We start from the raw sequence: 19,161 nt of genomic DNA, 5'->3' as shown, positions 1-19,161 counted from the left end.
AGCACAAAATAATCAATATCAATAATAGAAATAAGAATTACAAAAGCTACACTCAAACCTCACCAATATTTCTAAAATAGTTCACTCATTTTTGTCACTAAAATACGTAAAATAAAATAGTAATAAGAGAGAACAAGATGAGAAAATGTATTTATTTCCTCCAAAATTTGATGCATTTCACTCTCTAAAATGATCTATTTATATAGAAAATATTGGTCACAAAATGTATTTTGGTGTACCAGTTAAGTAGATTAGTGGCACAAAAAGCTGAGGAAAATGGGATACTTCTTGTACCATATGCATAGTAGAAAATTGGGAGACATGTGGCGTGCTTTTGATGGTTCTCGGCTGAATATGGGATTGTGTGAAATGAGTATTTATTGGAAACTTGTGAGTGGGACACGATATATTAAAGGAAATGCTTTACTTGCGCTGCTTATACGACCACACTCCTTCCTTGATTGATGAAAAAGCAAGGGCTATTTACAAAAATATGGGAAAAACAATCAAAGTTTTTATATATATGGCATGCAAACTTAATTATATTAAATATGACATTTTTTTCAAAAAAACTTAAAATATGGGAAAAATTATTATAGATAAGAATTAATGCCATAAAAAACTGTAAAATTGTGATTCCTATTTTTATCATATAAAATAACCAGTTATTTACACAAATACTGTAACTTTTTTTTTTTAAAAAAAATGTCCATAAGCTAAAATAATAGCAATATAATTTTAGTAAGGCAATAAATTAATCAAACAATTTCTTCTGTATAATCAAAATTATTTTCTTAATGAAAATTTTAGGTATACAAATACCAAAACTCATATAAATTTTACATGTTTCTTATAAGTTTAAAAACTTGATCATTAACTCATGACCAAAATTAATACCAACATAATACTAATATTAAAATCAGTTACAAACTTCTCATAAACTCTAATACTAGACCATCAACCTACTACAAAACATTCACTATCCACTAAAGCATAATATTAGCCACAAAAGAAGTCAAAAATAGAATAAGAATATATTCGCTAAAATTGTTATCTTAATGAAAAAAAAAAAAACCAGTTACATATACCAAAAATTATATACAAATTTTACATGCTTGTGTTCTAGATATTGTATGGAATTGAACAAATTAAATGCAATACCAGAATAAAACTAGTTACAAACCTCTTAAAAGCTTTAGATTTAACTATCAATGCACAACACTACACAAAATAGTCATTATCCACTAAAAAAAAATATTAGCCACAAAAAAAAGTAAAAAAATAGAATTAAAATATTTGTCGAAGTTGTTATCATAGTCGAAAAATCATCAAAAAAGGCGTCAGAGTTATCTTCATTGCTGAAAAGTCACCGGAGTTAGACATAGGAGTTGTCACTGGTGTTAGACGTTGGAATTTGTCACACTGAAACCAGTTACAACAATCAACTATTTAAAACTATAACTGAGAACTAATTAATTAAATCAACTGAATTAAAAATTAGAATGTTAGAATCAGTTATGTAAAACAACAAAAATAATAACTAAATAGGGAAACCAGTTACCAATACAACCTAAACCAATCAAAAGATAAATTGAAACATAAAAACTAGCTTCTTTTTTATTTTTTTTAAAAAAAAACTAATAATTAAATTGTAAAAACTAGTTACATTAGATAAATTGAAACATAAAAACTAGTTTCTTTAAAAAATAGAGAAACCAGTTATATTAGATAGCTAATTAAATAAAACTAATAATTCATTAATATAGAAAAAAAAACATAAGAAGCCTAAATATACAATAAAAAGATATATTGAAACACAAACTAGACTAGAAATTAAAAAAAAAAAATTAAAGCATATCACAAAAGAATTCTTAACATATAAATAAATTTAAATTACTGAAACTAGTTATGTTAAACAATCAATTAAAAAATGAAACAGAAATACCAGTTACAAAAGGCAAGCAAATTACGTAAATCTGACACATTAAAACCAGTTTCCTAAAATAAGAATGAAATTTAAACCTCAATTACGTAAAACAACAATTAAACATGAAAACCAATTATTTAGTATAAACAACTAAAAAATTGAACATACATAAAAAGATAATTTTTTTAAAACAAAATTAATATACTTCAAAAAAATACATACCAAAGATGAATCTTTAAAATTTGGATCAGATTTACTTTTTTTTTTTTGTGAATAACCTTCCTTAGAATTTTAATTTTAATTAGAGAAAGTTTCTTCTCAAAGTCAGCACTTGAATCTTTAGCAACATTTTTTGTTGCATTCTTACTGGAGGAATCAAATTCTATCTAAACAAAAAATAAAAAATAAACCGAAACCAGTTTCATCTTACAACAACAATGAATATTATGAAAACAAAAAAAAATCAATTTCGTCACACAATAACAATGAAATTTTGAAAACAAAACATAAATGAAAAATATTGAAACTAGTTTTTTCAGTTAACTAAATGGAAAACGCGCGCACACACACAATAAAATACAAAAATACAAAAAAAAAAAAAAAAAAAAAAAAAAACTCTACAAATATAATTAAAACATCATACAATGCACAGCAATATCATTCTAAAAACAAAATATAAGTGTGAAAACCAGTTTCGAACCTAGAAATAAAATAATAAAAAGAAACTTAAAATAAAAAAAAAAATCAATAACATCAAAAAAAAAAAAAAATGGAACAACCCCATTACATAACCTTTAATAAAATATGTGAAACTAATTTCGAATTTTTTTTTTTTTTGATTAAAAGGCCTAAAAGCAGCCAAAGGGACAACAAAGAAACAACAAACACACGAAACAGAGCACCTAAAGGATGCAAACAACCAGCAAACAGGAAACAAAAGGAGCAAGTCTGCAAATACAGGCAGCAACAAAGAACAGAAAACAAAAGGAAAGCCAAAAAGGAAAACTAAAAAACAGAGAAAACTAACTCAGCCATCCCCCATTGAACTTGGAGGGAAACCGAAAAAACTGGGCGCCTCAAAACTCCCTAACAGTTGGGAGTGCAGAGCCCTTTGAGCCGCATTATGGGCCACACTGTTGTGGATCCTGGGGATCCAGCTGACCTCCCAAAGGTCAAAACTTGCAGAAAATTCAATGAACTTAGAGACAATGTCTTTGACATTGTGGTGAAGCTTATCCAGATCCTTGTTTTCTTTCGAAATTGCGGTGACTGCTTCAGCCGAATCACTCTGGAATATAATGTTCTTGTGGCCTAAGTTTATGGCTCGATCAGCCCCCCAGCAAAGAGTAGCAATTTCCCCGGCTAGAGGCTCTATGTGTTGAATTCGGGTTGAGTGAATGCTTGTGATCTCCCCTTTATGGTTGCTGAATATTGCTGCCCCAACCGACTGGGACTTGCCAATAGCTACGTCGGTGTTGCAGATGCACCAGCCCTCAGGAGGAGGCATCCATTGCAGCATCGAACCAACGCCACAAATCGGTGTTTGAAGCGCCTCTTGGAGACGTTTGTCGATTAGCTGAAGGATGATCTTTGTGGGAGTGCGGTGTCCATGATGGACCACCTGATTTCTTTCGAACCATATCTTCTCAAAGATTATTGCAGCCCCTTCGAGGAAAGCATGGAGGCTGGTGTCTTTTGGTCTGTTATCACTAATTTTAAACCAGCTTATCCACTCTTCCCAACTTGAGAAATTAAAAGAGCAAGTCCTAATTCCCCAACAGCAGCCAAACCACATCGATCGGGCCAAATGACAATTCCAAAAGATGTGTAGCGAGTCTTCCACTACTAAAGAACACAATGGACAGTTAGGATCATTGATACCAGCGAAGAGTTGTAATTTACCTCGAGTGAGCAGACAGTTTGAAAGGATTTTCCACCAAAGCATTTTCAGTCTCGGATGCATCTTAGTCCCCCAAACAATCTGCCATTTTTCATTGGTGGTGCCTCCTTGGTGTAGGTTCTTTATGATTCGATAAGTTGAACGGATTGTGAATTTGCCATTGCTTTCGGGGATCCAAATCCAAGAGTCTTCAGTAGGGTGGTTTGGAAGGGTGATATTCAAAATCCTTCTAGCATCTTCAGGCTGGAACCAATGATGGACAAGGTCCTCCTTCCAAGTGCCGTTTTGAATAAAATTGCTCACTAAGCTGATGCCATGGGTTGCGTCGAGTCTCGGTTGAGGTTGGAGCGTGCCCAAGGGGACCCAAGGATGAAACCAAATAGATGTAGATTTGCCATTTCCAATTTTTCGACACATACCTTCGTTAAGTTGAGATCGGGCCTTAAGGATTGCTTTCCAAAGCATAGAATCAGAACCTTTGGGCTGAACGTCAAGGAAGCTGTGGCTCTTGATGTATTTAGCATCCATGACGAGCTTCCAAAGGCTTGAATCATCCGACAATACCTTCCAAGCCCATTTCATAAGAAAGGCTTGGTTAGTAGCCTCCGTGGTTCTGAAGCCGAGACCTCCGTGAGATTTTGGTTTGCAAAGGGTCTCCCAAGCAACACAATGAAGGACTCGCTTTTCTTCGGTATCGCCCCACCAGAAATCTCGAAGGGCTTTGTCAATTTTGTTTGCCGTGGTGGATGGGATAACATCTGAGGATGCAACGTAATTGGATAGAGTGGAGCCTACTGATTTGATGAGGCATGCTCTACCTCCGCTAGACAGAAGCTTGGCCTTCCAACCCTTAATTCGCTGTAGAACCCGATCCACCAAGTGGTTATAATTTCTTGTTCTTCTTGAAGTATTGAACAGAGGCAGTCCTAAGTAAGTTGTTTTGTCAGTCATTTGCTTCATGCCCAATATTTCTGTGATGGTTTGGATGCGCCCCCGAGGGACTCCGCAAGAGAAGTGAACCGAAGACTTGTGCAGGTTGATCGATTGTCCAGACCATTCACAATAAGTGGCCAAGCAATCCTTGAAGGCTTTAGCTTCCTTGATAGAAGCTTGCCCAAAAAGCATAATGTCATCGGCGAACATAAGGTGATGGATAGTCGGTCCTTGTCTACCCACCTTTATTCCTTTAATTAAGCCTTTCTTTTCTTTGTCCAACAGGAGGCGGGTAAGTGTTTCGGCTGCTAGGATGAACAGAGACAGGGAGAGAGGGTCTCCTTGTCAGAGACCTCGTTCCGGTTTGACTTTGCCAGCTATGGAACCATTAAGAAGGACCTTAATTTCATGCACCGAAATGCAGGCTCGGATCCATCCGAGGAATGGATTGGTGAATCCCATATTTGAGAGAACGAGCATAATGAAGTCCCAGTCCATTTTGTCATAGGCTTTCTCTAAATCTAGCTTGATTATCATACAGCCTCGGTTACCTTTTCTCTTCTTCATTGAATGGACTATTTCTCTAGCAATCATGGAGTTTTCAGCAATGTTTCTGCCTCTGATGAAAGCCGCTTGGTTGGGGGCTACAATTCTTGGAATAATGTGGCGAAGTCTTGAGGCAAGGATTTTCGATATGATCTTGTAGGAGACATTACAAAGAGCGATTGGTCGATAATCTTTGGTGGAAGTTGGAGCTTCGTTCTTCGAAATTAGGACAAGGGAGGTATCATTAATGAATCCTGGCAGTTCCAAGTGTGTGAAGAAATGGATCACCATTTCAAAAACATCCTCCCTAACCGTATTCCAATGATGCGAGTAAAAACTCGGGGGAAGCCCGTCCGGCCCCGGGGCCTTATCCTTTCCCATTGCTGAGATCGCTGCAGTGATTTCTTCGGGGTTAGGTATGGAGTTGAAGAACAGGTTGTCCGCATCATTGAGATCTGGTGTAGGGAATACTTCATTAAGACAAGGCATCCGGGCAGGGACTTGCTTCGAGAAAAGGTCTTTATAGTAGTTTATGAAGCAATTAGCAATTTCAGATTGGTCCCTTATCCATCCATCATCATTCGGGTTCCTGAGACATTGAATATAGTTTCTCCTTCTTCTGACAATGGTAGATGCCATGAAGAACTTGGAGCACATGTCTCCCTCGGAGAGCCATTGAACTCGGGATTTTTGGCGCCAATGGATTTCATCTCTGAGTAGCGCTTCAGTTAAGTTCTTCTTTGCGGTGTCAATGAGGGATGTATGGTCAGGAAACTTGGTCTCCAAATCCTTGAGCTCGCGAGTTGCTTTGTCGATTTGCTGTTTTACGTCTTTGAATTGGGTTTTGTTCCATTGCTTCAACTTTCGACCAGTATTCTTGGTCTTACGGTGGAAATTGATCATTGGGTTGGAATGTAATCTTTTCATCCAGGCTTCCTTGACAACCCAGAAACATCGAGGGTCCCGAGCCCACATGTTTTCATACTTGAATAAACGCCCTTTGCACATGACTCCGCCGTTGGTATCGAGGATGATGGGTCTGTGGTCTGAGACAGAGGAGGATAGATGTTTAACTATAGCAGCAGGGAATAGGATACGCCAGTCTGTGGAAGCAAGGCCCCTATCAAGTCTGGCCCTTTTCAAGGGTCCCGCGCCTAGGGAGCGGACATTGCCTCTCGACCAAGTGTAACCAGGACCATCAAATCCCAAGTCAATAAGACCAGTGCGATTTACCATCCTTCTAAAGTCGAATGCATAGCGAGAAGAGTTACCATTGTTAGCATAGTTTATGCATTCCGAATCTTGCAAAGTGCCATTCAAGTCGCCAATAACAAGGATTGGAGTTGTTGCAACTAGAATCAAGTCTCCTAGCGATCTCCAGAATTCCTCTTTGTCCGTGGCATGGGGGGGGCCATAGGTTCCTAGGACTAGCCACTTTTCACCTGGGGGGTCTGAGCTAATTTCTCCAACAATGACAAACTTGTTGGCTGAGAGAATTTTACACTGGACCCCTTTTAACCAACATAATCCTAGACCCCCAGATAAGCCGACTGGTGGGATGTAGTGAATCCCCATAAAATTCAGTTTGTTACAAATTGCATAGAACTTACTTTGTGTTATTCGAGCTTCAGAGATGAGAAGCATTTCGGGTTGATGTTGACGGACGAGAGCCGTCAATTGACGAACTGTCGTGGAACTCCCGAGTCCACGACAGTTCCAGGCAAGGATTTTCATGGCGATTGTGGAGACTTTTGCGGGCAAGTCTCCGAAGCCCCAAAACAAAAATCCACATCGCTCGTGCTGGTGTTCTCTGGCAGTTCTTGTAGTTGACAGGTAGAGTTAGAGGTTGATGCTTTCTCAATCACCACAAAGTGATTGTTCAGATCGATTTTCAGGTCAAAGTCTTTCCCGTTCCATTGGTTCTTGATTGCAGAAAAGAAACCTCCTTTCGCCTTTGTCGCTCTGGTCTTGAATTTCTTCGGAGTAGAGGAAAGCTTAGCTGGGGTAGGGATTGTTTTCCCTCTTCGTTTCTTTGTGGGGTTTATTTCGGACTCTGGGGTAAGAGTGGTTTGTTTTCTGGGTCGTCCACGACGCCTGGGAGTAGTAGAGGTTGGGTGTTGGCCAAGAACAAATTCGCCAGAGGGTTGGGAATTGTTCAGAGATTCCTTGTACGAGGTTGGTTCTGTCTGGGAATCAATGGGAGTGTCTTCTTTGGTTTTGTCTTCTTGTTGGGTGAGAGGGGAGGCCATTGTTTCATTAATTGACATTGGTAGTGGGCTAAGCACTATACCATCTGATGCCTTCCTTTTCCTTGGGCCTTCCAAGTGTTCTTGGACTCTAAAGTCCTCAATGTTGAGGATGGGGTTGAAGAGTGAAGGCTCACGGTGGTATTTGTCCACAGTGAGAGATCCAAAAAGGAGTTCACGGGCCTTATCTTGGGCCCAACACTCTTTAGAGGGCCATTGGATAATTTGGGCTTGGGTGCCTAAAATTGAGGCCTTATAAGGTGAGAGGCAGCCCTTCTTTTTGTCGTTTGGTGTACGATGTTGCTGGTTATTCAGAGTAGCGTCAGAGGGGGAAGGGGAGGTAAGAGCACGCTTCTCCTTTAAATGGGTACTCTGCATACAGCTTTCCGTAGTTGGCTTGTTGTTCACCACAGAAATGGTAAGGTCCTCTTGAATCATTGCACTATCATTATCAGTTTGGGTGTTGCCGTTTGAGGTGGAGCCATTAATGGCAAACATTTTTGTCCTCTTGTTTTCAGAAGGAGTTGCAGCATCGATCAGCTCTTGGACACTGACCTGTTTTGAGTTTTGTCCGAAGGGAGATATTTCGCCTATACCCGGAAGGTAAACCATAGGCAGTTGTGTAATGACCATCGCCGGCGTATTCTCTTCATTTTCTTCATCGGAGTCAGAGATGATTCTTCGTTTTGACGGTAGCTGCATTCTACATTCTCGCATATCCGCTTCCTCGCCATTTCGAATGGCTTTCTGCACCTTGATTTGGTTACACAGAATAGGGTCTTTGCCTAATCGTTTTTGCAAGACCCAATCTTGAAACCACTTAGCAAGGGGGGTAGTGAACGTGGATTTCTCCTTAACATCATTCCGGAGCCATGTACCATACAGTGGGTAGTAGTTGCCAAGACAATCTTTGACGACCGTTGGGGCTTTGAAGCAAGAACTCTGCTCATGTGAGAGAACACCACACTTGAAGCAGATTTTAGGGAGTTTCTCATACTTGTATTGGATCCAGAGATCCTTCAGTTTTTGCCGCCTGAGAAAAAAGCCACAAAAGATAGGTTTGTTAATGTCTATTGTAGCTCTGAATCTTAGAGTGCTTAATCCTACGGCGTCTTCAATGCCTGAAGGTAATTCATGAACCGGGGATGCTTTGGCTGCCATCTCCTTAAGATTAGAGAGGTTCCAATAAAAGGGTGGGATACTCTCCACATTGACCCACATTGGGGTTTTGTCAAAGCGAACCTCAGCTGGGGTAAGCCAGGCCGGCCAAGGCATGAGAACCATAAGCGTTCCACACACGAACCAAGGTCTGCGAGCTAGAACATTCATGGCGTCTTCTCTTTTAGCGAACGTGAATTGGAGAAGACCATCCTCAATCTCCTTCCATTTCCACCCTTTAACTGCCTTCCACGAGAGGTTTAAAGATCCTTGTATTGCAGCTTTTCCAAACTTGTATCTGTGTATTATTTTCCCAAGTAGCACTTGGTTTGTTTCTTGAGGTTCATCTACCTCACCCGGATTGAGGGTGAAAGTAATGTCATCAGGGGATATTTGTATAGCGTCTTCGAATAGGTTGCTGATTCCTGAGGAGTCCATTGTGATGACTGTGAAAAAATGCAGGTTGATATGGTTTAGAGCAAGTCTCTATTAACTTCCGAGAAGTAAGCCCCTAGAGAGCATTCTAAACACCACTCTATTAGTTACTAAGTCATTAATCGAGAAAGAAACATATTAGTTGAAAGCCACAAGGCCCAAAATACAGATTTAGCGAGGGAAAGATCAACCATGGAAGTAATCAAAGCTTCATAAATCATCATCTTACTAATTTCGAATTAGTAAACCATGTGAAACCAGTTTTAAATTTGTGAACCATGTGAAACCAGTTTCGACCCTATGAAAAACCATAATAGAACATAAATGATAAACGACGACAGTTAACTGAAATCAATTTTATTAGAATCCAAACGAGAATAAAAATATACACATAAATACAAAAAATAAAAAAATATTGATCGTAAATATAATCAAAGCAATACACAATACACAACAATAATCTAAAAACAAATTATAGGTGTAAAAACAAGTTTCAAACCTAAAAATAAAATAATAAAAAGAAACTTAAAAAAAAAAAAAGATATACAATCACCTCTTAAAATGGAGCAATTCATTACATAACTCTCAAAACATGTGAAACCAAGTTTCGAACTTGTTAACCTTGTGAAACTAATTTTGACTCTATGAAAAATCATAACAAAACTTGTAAAACCATAAAAAAAAAAAAAAAAAAACCTTGTGAACTCATACAAAATCCTAACAAAAATTATAAAACCAATTTTCCTCTTATAAAAAATAAATAAAATATGACAAACTTAGAAAACATATATATTATATAAAAAAAAAATACTAAGATACTATATAAAAATTCTTAAGAAATAACTTATAAAATTAAACTACTAAAACAAAAAACTAGTTATATCAAACAACCAATTAAAAATATAACAATAAAAACCAGTTATGTAAAGCAAGTAAATTAAAACTCCATTACAAAATTATGAAAGCATGTGGACCATGTGAAAAAATGGAGAATCAATAGAAAGAAGCAAATCAACCTGTTAGTCTCCTTGTATTCCTTTTAATCTATTATTTTATTCATTATGAAACACACACTAAACAAATATAGTTGTGAACATATATCAAAGAAAAGTTTAAATGGGGAACAATCAAAACTAACTTAAAAACGAATTATATATTGACTTATGCTTAATTTAATTTATGTAGTAAGAGCAAGTTGATTATTATATAGTAAACCATGTTTTTAAGTTTTAAAACAACATGATTTTTAAGCCAAATTTTTTGTGATTACTTCTAACTCCCTTTCTCACATTTGAGTGTATTTTAGGCAAAAGTTATACTGCCATGTCTAGCCACCAAACCATATATACTCACGTCACTTTATTGGCATATATAACATATTATTATTTAAGAGAAACTACTTAGCAGAAGATTCTTATTTGCCCATCATAGCTTGTTGTGAAAAAATATGTAATAAGAAAGAAAAAGAGACCACATACTCTCTACCAAATACTCTCTTGATGAAGAGACCAAAGCAAGTAATATCAAAAGTCAAAAGAGGCAACGAATCATACATACAGAGAACAACATTCTATCATATGGGTTAGTTTTTTTAATAAATACTCTTTTTTAGCATTGACCAACAAGAAAATAGAGTTGCACCACTTCATTCATTCTTCGCTTGGTGTATTAGGAGAATGAGTCTTATATACAGATTGACATTGACATACACATGAACACATACCTCTCTTATTTAGGGAGAATCAGAGTGCTTCAAGAGGTCCTGCATCTGCTTGACAGATAGTGGAAAATTTGTAGAGAAGGCAAAAGGCGGTGGTCAAGAAGGGATTTAGTGGAAAATTTGTAGAGAGAGAGAGAGAGAGAGAGAGAGAGAGAGAGAGAGAGAGAGAGAGAGAGAGAGAGAGAGAGTAGCGTTTAGGGTTTAAGATTGTGATTCTTTTTAGTACTTATGGCATTTAGAAATTAAATTTATAAAAATGTGGTAAAAAAGTAAAAAAAAGCCATATTTATGAAACTTTTTTATAGAATCCCATATATGGTGTAATTTTCACAAAAAGCAATCACCATTTGACTATTGCTTGGGCCACTAAATTTGGATCTTTTCTTTTTCTTTTTCTTTGCAAGAATACCACTTTTCAAGAATGCCAATATTTCATTTATATCATTTTGCTCAAATCTGAAAAATAACACAAAAATTAAAATAAATTAAATATTTCCAACTAAAATAAATTCATTATTAAAACCATGGAATACTTAATTTATATTAATTATATATGCATAAATAAATGCTAAAAATGTATAAATTTGAGCCTTAATCACCGGCCATAGGATGTGGATTGGGCCCCACTTTGCTATTTTGCCATTTTATCATTTTTCCATCTCATGTTCTCAAAAACGCCAATTTTCCAATTTAACCAGTTAAATATCAATTCCAATTATTTAATAACTAAAAATTAATTATTAAATAATATTGTCATTTAATATATTTATTAATTAGACATATAAAGTCTCTTAATTAATAAATAAAACGTAGAATCTCTTTTTTTCACAATTTTGCCCTTACTTAGTGAAAATTCATAAACTAGACATAGTCTAATTTTAGAATTATAATTGATTAATCAAAATCAATTTACTGAGACTTACAAGCAGTATGGTCTCAACTAATATAGGGACCATGGGCCTATATAACCGAGCTTCCAATAAGCAGACCAAGAATTTACGAAGTAAATCCACTAACTGATTAATTCCTTGTTGCATCCACGCATAGAACTTGGAATTGCACTCTCAATCATATAGAACGCTCTATATGTTCCACGATATAGATACGCAATAAATTATCCATTGTTATAATCCCAATAATCAATGATCCTTTATAGATGATCTACATTGCATAGGGATAAAATTACTGTTACACCCTTTTAATGTATTTTATCCTTAAAACACTTGCCACCTATAAATGATATTTTAGTGAAATAAAATAGTCACTAAAATGAGATCTCAATCATTTATCTCTATTTAGCAAGCTCGAAGGAAATCATCGTTTCACTTTTAAATACCTATAGAAGCTATAGATTCCATATCTATGTTTAGCGCTCCCACTCAATTGTACTACCGTGTTCCCAAAATGTACGTATCATCCTGACTAAAAAGTAGGCTTAACTAACAAATCAAAGAACACGAATAACACTCTTGAGATCGAACCTAACCATGTCAGGATTAAGATCATTTGATCTAGGATCAACTAGGTGATATTGAATTGAATAGATATTACGATAAATTTATCAAATCTAATCAAAGTTCAATATCGGTCCCTTCCAATGTATACTCCATACATCCGATACTGGTAAACTTTGTCAATGCCCTGGAAAGGACATAACACTTATCCAAGGTGTAAGTAAAACTATCGCTGATTATCATGCCAGTCTAAATCCAGTGAACTGACAAATCAGGGAATTAAACTTTCGAACATACAATCAAGATTATATTTCACTATGCTGACAACACTATAATCATAAACAAATACATATGTTCTGGACTTAGCATAATTTATAATTATGAAATAAATCATGTGAACCATGCAACATAAAATGTTATTTTTGATCTTTATTAATTAGTAAATCCGATTATATTGAAATGAGTTTTATTTAGGGCACAAAACCCAACAACCCGGACCTGGACCAGAACCCGGATAGGAACCCGAAACCTGACCCTGAGCCGAGACCCAGACCCCGACCCTAACCCGAACCCGAACCTGGACCTGGGACCCAAAACCGAACTCGGGACCCGAGATCCGCCCCCGAGACCCGGACCTGGACCCGAACTTAGACCCGAGATTCGAACTCAAATCCGAATTGGGACTCGGGACCCAGACCCAGACGCGGACCCTGACCCGGACTTGGACCCGGGACCCAAATCCAGTCCCGGGACCCGAACCTGGACCCGGGACTCGAAACCAAACCCTAACCCGGACCCCGACCGAGACCCGGATCGAGACCTGGACCCTAACCCGGACCCAGACTCAGATTCGGACCCAAACTTGGACCCGAACCCAAACCTGGACTCAAACTTGGACTCGGACCCAAACTTGGACCCGAACCCGACCCGTTGTTGGTGTTGGGAAAGAGTTTATTAAAAATATATTATCTTTACACAATCTATTAATAAATGTCAATAATAAACATAGCATTGTATTTAATAATACTAATACAAAATTAAAATAAATATAAAATTATAAGTTAATATTAAAATTCTTAAAAAAAAAAAGAGATGGGTCGAATCAGATCTGATCCGAATAAGTCGAGTCGGATCTGATCTGATCCGAGTATCTGATCTAGTAGGGTGGGGCAGGGCAGATCCTTACATGATTTGGATCAAGTCGGATCATAGCCGGATCAGATCCGACCCGACCCATTTACACTCTTAATTTGGATACTCAAATGACACAAGCCCTTATTGAAAAGAGTGTTGATGAGACTATAATGAATCATATGCTTTTGCCATGGACGAATCTTACTTCCATTTGTTCTAAAATCATCTACAATAACACATTAAAAACTTATATATAGTGTAATTTTTTTTTTAGAAAATACTCCAACTAAACCTTAAAATCCATTCTATTTTGATGGAAGTCTACTGTGTCCCACTAATAATAGTGAGACACTGTAAGCCACCGCATTCTGTTTTTTGTAAATGTTTTTATTGTACAATAGAATAATATAATAATAAGGAGTATATTTTTTGTATAATTTTTAATATTGTGGTTGTAATACTAAAAAAAAAAGATTAGTAATGAATTAGTACTCTTTTAGTGTAGATTTAATACTAAATTTGAGTTTCAGCATTAGAGATGGTCCAAGTATGTTTTCATAGGATGCCAGACCTGTGTATAGGAGCAATAGGCAAACCTGAAAATTTGTAGACTCATATGTCAACTCAAATGAAATTGGAATCAAGTATTAGAATAGGAATTAGCAGTATCACCAAAATGTTAAAAGGCAAAAGAATAGTATGAGGTTTTGTAAGCAGTATAAATGGGAATAGAAGAAATAGTACATGCGACAATATCAGCAAGCAATCGAGAAAAGTCACAGCAAGAGTGCTTGGTAGACATTGGGTCGGGAATGGGTTTCTTTTCATACATCCATACATCTACACAGTGGAATGAGTACACAATGTCCATCAACAAATAAATTAATGCTACAACACACAGAACCAAAATCAATCATTGTTAGCATCTTTGCCCGAAGAAGAGAAATTTTCTATGAAGAACTATCTTGGGAAAATATTTGCTGATTTGAGCTATCTACTAGACTGTCGGATAAGTTCCCCAAAGAAGATCCGTTCCATATGAGAGGTAACCAAGCTTAAGACTTGAAAGGCGCACAATTACTTAAAGTAAGGAAATATCAACAATTCAAGTATTCTTACTTGTCGAATATGTCTGCACTTTATTGTAACATGTTACTAATATTACATTTTTGGCTTAAAAGAAGGAAATGGTTCCCTTTAGTAAATTGACCATACATGAAAACATTGAGATTGTTGGGCTTATAAATTAAGACACGTATGTCCAATACGTCTGCGCTAAATGGTAACATGTTGATCTTGGTACATGTTTCAAATAATAACAATTTGACCTACAACTTAGACGCTGATGCTGGGCTTATAACATAAGACAGGTAGCGTGTTCATTTTTTTGCCATCCCTTTACTATTTGTGTTGCCAAAAACTATAGATACAATACATTTCTCATTGCCACACAAGTCAAGGAGGGGGCAAAAGCATTTCATCGACCTCTCTTCCAAGACCCAGCTTTGTTTTTGTTTACAATAATTGATACAAACTAACCACAAGCCATCACCGAAATGACCACGCACAATAATAGAATGAATATACACAAAAATTTTCAATTTACCAAAAACCTTTCCTCGATATGCAAATTTTCTTTCTTAGTCAAAGCTTGATGAACGGCTCCATCTCCCTCTTAAATAATCCTCCATTGAGATGCCTTGCTCGCCGCTGCTAACAGATAGAGAGTCATCCTCCATGTCTAGCAATGCCAAGTTTAGATGGGACTGAATGTTAGTTGGGAGTAGCTCTCCATCTACGGCCTCTTCTTGATCTTCTGCGCCACTCACTTGTTGAGTTGCCCATTTTGTGACCTCTTCGTCGCCTTGGAGGAGCTTCAAAACCTTTGAAGAGAAGAAAAAAAATATATCAACTAATGCATTTAGAACAAATCTACGTGAAATAAAAGAAACACAACTTTTAGGAGAAGAGAACTTACAACACTGATCTGAGGCCGTAATCTAGGCACTCGTCTAATACAAAGAGTAGCAGCCATAACCATTCGCTCAATCTTTTTCTGGTCAAAGTCACTACCGCCAAGGTCTGGATCTAGAAGTTGGGAAACCTTCCCACACTTTAATATTGGCCTTGCCTAGATTCATAGAAAATAAATAGCATCATCTTAACTGACTACGTAGTAATAAGGAAAGCTTAAACTGATTAAAGAAGCCAACTATTTCCATGACCCCTAAGTCGAACAGAGCTATGCAAACTTACCCACATAACGAGACTTTCCTGCCCCTTAGGATATTCACTGTTGATTGGCCTTCTACCAGAAAGAAGCTCGAGGAGCACCACACCAAAAGCATAGACATCAATTTTGTCGCTTACTTTTCCATGCATGAAGTACTCTGGAGCCAAGTAGCTGCCACATAAAACAAGAATTATAAGTTCAAGAATATCTTGAGGCATATTACTATCTTCTGGGAAGAGAAAGGATGGAAATACACACCCAAAAGTTCCTGCAACGTCTGTGCAAGTAATATGCGACGAAGCTGATGCCCAACTAGCAAGTCCAAAGTCTGAGAGCTGAGAAATACATGACATTTAGATCACAACGGAAGGCTTCAAATGACGAAATAAAGGTGAAAATATTGAAATTACAGCATGCAAACCTGTGGTTCAAAATCATCGGACAGAAGGATATTTGAGGACTTAACATCCCTGTGAATCACAGGTTCCTTACAACCATTGTGCAAATATTCCAATGCCTCAGCTACGCCTACAGCCACATAATATCTCTCTTGCCAACCAAATGCTTTTCCATTCTTCTTGGGACCTTGATAATAATAACCATCCACCATGATGAGTTCAAACAAGCCATGAATAAACAAAAACAAAAATAATAATATGAAAAATTGATTTAATCTAAAACAGAAAGTAATTATTATACCATGAAGGTTCTCTTCCAGGCTTCCTCTTGAAAGAAAATCATATACCAAGAGTAAATTTACATCTTCAAAACAAAAACCGAATAAGGATATTATGTTCTTGTGATTTAGACCCGTAATAATATCAATTTCCTGAACAAATTCTTTTATCACATCTTCTGATGGCTTCAACATTTTGACTGCCAATTCCTTTCCATCTGAGAGGCATCCTCTATAAACACTACTGCTGCCACCTCTGCCTACCATATTTTCTGAAATCATAATTCCATATTCATCACCAAGAACATTTAAAAAAACAAATTAATAAGTTCAAACTTCAACACAACCTTAAAACCAGAGCACTCAAAGTAAGAGCAAAAACAAACCTGGGATGAAGTTAGATGTTGCCAGCAAAAGTTCCTGGAAACTGAATAATCTGCAAGTAGCTGAGTACTTTTCATGTAAATTCAACAATTCTTTAGGAAAGCTCTCTAAGCCAATGTTGGGTAAAAGAGGAGAGGTGTCCATACTAGAGCCAAATGGCACAATAGCTCCACTATCTCCATCAAGATTAGAGCAATGATCCTCATCCTGAGGACACAGACTGCTTTGCTTCTGATCTGGATAAACTACTGCTGAACAATGCCAACTCGGCAGTCTCAATATCCACTGTAAAACAGACGTTTTCTTAACAGATTTCTCAATGAATTGCCGCTTTGGTAAAAACATTCGACGGAGCAATGCCCAACCAGGTTTCAAGCATTGTGAATCTCGAATCACCAAAGAATTAGAAGGATCCAGATGTGCTTGAACAGGTACCAAGGCTAATGAATTGTCCTCAGAGTCACTGGTGGACAAATTGTCTTCTAAATCTGATTCGGTGGTGGAATTCTCCGGCAACACTGTCACTGTTGTACAGCTAACACAATCCCTCTTCTGGGTTTTGTTTCTACACTTGGAACAGGATTTGCGTATACGATGATGACATTTATATTTATATCTCTCTCCCTCATCCACTACCTTTACATTCATGGTAAGTGATTTTTGAAGTAGACCAAGATAGTTATCACTACCATTAGACTGATCAGATTCTGTTAAAGAAAAAACAATGGGAAATGAACAAATATATAAATCATAGTTCCAAGATTAATAGGCGATTTCATAGTGAAGAAAAGAATATTGAAAAAATTCAGTAAGACCAAGAACTGTAATATGCGTTCCGTACCAGTAGCTTCCCTCTTAAAGACAACTTTGCCATTATCAACGGCGAAAACAGTGAAACATCTGGAGAGTTTTGCAGCACAGTGCTTGGCGACTGAAGCCGAAGACAGAATTCTGTGATGGGTTTTGGATATACCAACCACAATTATGGCTGAAGGGTACGATGTGGCCTCTCTTACAAGAACTTTCCGGACTGATTTGCCTCTACAGAGTTTAAGCTTCAGATCAACCTACTCACAATTTTCAGAAGAAGAAATCAGAAAATATATATATTTTTTTTCTTTTCTGAGAAAAGAATAGAAAAAAAATAAGAAAAAAAGCAAAACCTGCTTCAAATTGCAGAAACCTTCGTAGACGGAGAGCACAGAATCGAATGTTTTCACCAGAGAGAGCAAAGAAGACGGACCCTCTGAAAAATTAAACAAAAACCCATTCACTAAACAACATAATAGTACAGTCTCAACAGACGAATACTATGAAGAGAGAGAGAGAGAGAGAGAGAGAGAGAGAGAGAGCAGACCACTAATGGCGTCTAGGACATGAACCGCAATGACTTGGTCTCCAGGCAAAGCCACTTTGACGAGAGCCCAGGTGAGCAACTCCCGACTTCGAGAGTCGAGCTTGACTCCCACCAAGACCGTTCTTTTACCGGCTTCCGGTTGGCCGGAAGAATGGTCGACGACCATGGTGATGCCACGACGACGATGAAAAGCAGGAGGTTCCGGTGGGAAGTGGGGAAAATTGGGAAAAATGGAGAATCAGGGAAAAGGAAGGGAGGGTGAGATAACTCCGGAGAGAGAAGAAGACTGAGTGTGTTTTGTTTTGTGTTGTGGGGTTTGAGAAGTGAGAAAGAAAGAGACAGGAAAAGAAAAGAAATGGTTGCTGTCTATGGCTATGGCTATGGCTGCGGCTGTGGCTGTGGTTGTGTGGGGTCACTCTCAGATTGTAACGTTACTGTTAACGTTACCGTCCACACTCCATCACAGTTTCACTTTCACAGATCTCTTTTTTTGTTTTTACTTTATTTTATTTTCTACCATTATTATCATTATTATTACTATCTCTCTTGTCCTAGGATTATTCTTCTTTGAGCTTGGGGATTTTACAATTAAAAAGCTAAGATAAGATATGGGTTTATCCAATCCACACCGACAAACCACACATGCTTTTCATCACATTATATTTTGGTCACTTTTCATCATAATTGGTTGTATGAAATTACTCTTTAAAAAACCAGTTTAGTTTAGTTTAATTTAGAAATAATAAAAATTAATAATATTATTTAACAAAAATAAGATTTTGGGTCTCTCTACGCTGCTTTTGGTATAAAAGAAAATTGTAATAGTGTATGTTATAATTATTAAACACATCTTATAAAATAATATTCATACAATTTTATAAAATAATATTCATAAAAAAATGACATGTCTAATGAATTGATTAAATTTTGTTGTTGAGTGTATTAAATTTTTTCTAATTTTTTAAAATTTTACAGAATATCTTAAATAATTACAACATACACAAATATAAAAAAAAAAATATTAACTAAAAACTCTCTCGAATATGGATAAGCCTATT

General features: G+C 36.8%; 1 protein-coding gene across 1 annotated transcript; it reads right to left on the bottom strand.

Annotated features, from left to right (window-relative positions):
* Positions 1-14,692: 14,692 nt before the first annotated feature.
* On the bottom strand, positions 14,693-18,673 carry LOC115712991 (protein kinase STUNTED). Its single transcript, XM_030641448.2, has 10 exons — positions 18,104-18,673; positions 17,910-17,992; positions 17,588-17,813; positions 16,749-17,453; positions 16,386-16,634; positions 16,108-16,271; positions 15,945-16,021; positions 15,710-15,857; positions 15,432-15,584; positions 14,693-15,336 (listed from the first exon to the last, which is right to left on the bottom strand). The coding sequence occupies exons 1-10, from the start codon at positions 18,267-18,269 to the stop codon at positions 15,094-15,096; spliced, it is 2,214 nt and encodes a 737-aa protein (XP_030497308.2). The 5' UTR covers positions 18,270-18,673; the 3' UTR covers positions 14,693-15,093.
* Between the last annotated feature and the right edge of the window lie 488 nt (positions 18,674-19,161).

The sequence above is a fragment of the Cannabis sativa genome, chromosome 4, assembly GCF_029168945.1.
Source record: "Cannabis sativa cultivar Pink pepper isolate KNU-18-1 chromosome 4, ASM2916894v1, whole genome shotgun sequence".
Classification (NCBI taxonomy): domain Eukaryota; kingdom Viridiplantae; phylum Streptophyta; class Magnoliopsida; order Rosales; family Cannabaceae; genus Cannabis; species Cannabis sativa.
The sequence above is the reverse complement of the archived record's forward strand: the minus strand, read 5'-3'. Positions and strand labels throughout refer to the sequence as shown.

Bases quoted from the DNA above. Each gene is read 5' to 3' on its own strand.
- LOC115712991 (XM_030641448.2), bottom strand. From the start codon at position 18,269: ATGGTCGTCGACCATTCTTCCGGCCAACCGGAAGCCGGTAAAAGAACG. The intron at 17,454-17,587 runs GTACGGAACGCA...TTTCTTTAACAG, and splicing joins CTTTAAGAGGGAAGCTACTG to AATCTGATCAGTCTAATGGT. The intron at 15,337-15,431 runs GTAAGTTCTCTT...TTCTCTTCAAAG, and splicing joins TACGGCCTCAGATCAGTGTT to GTTTTGAAGCTCCTCCAAGG.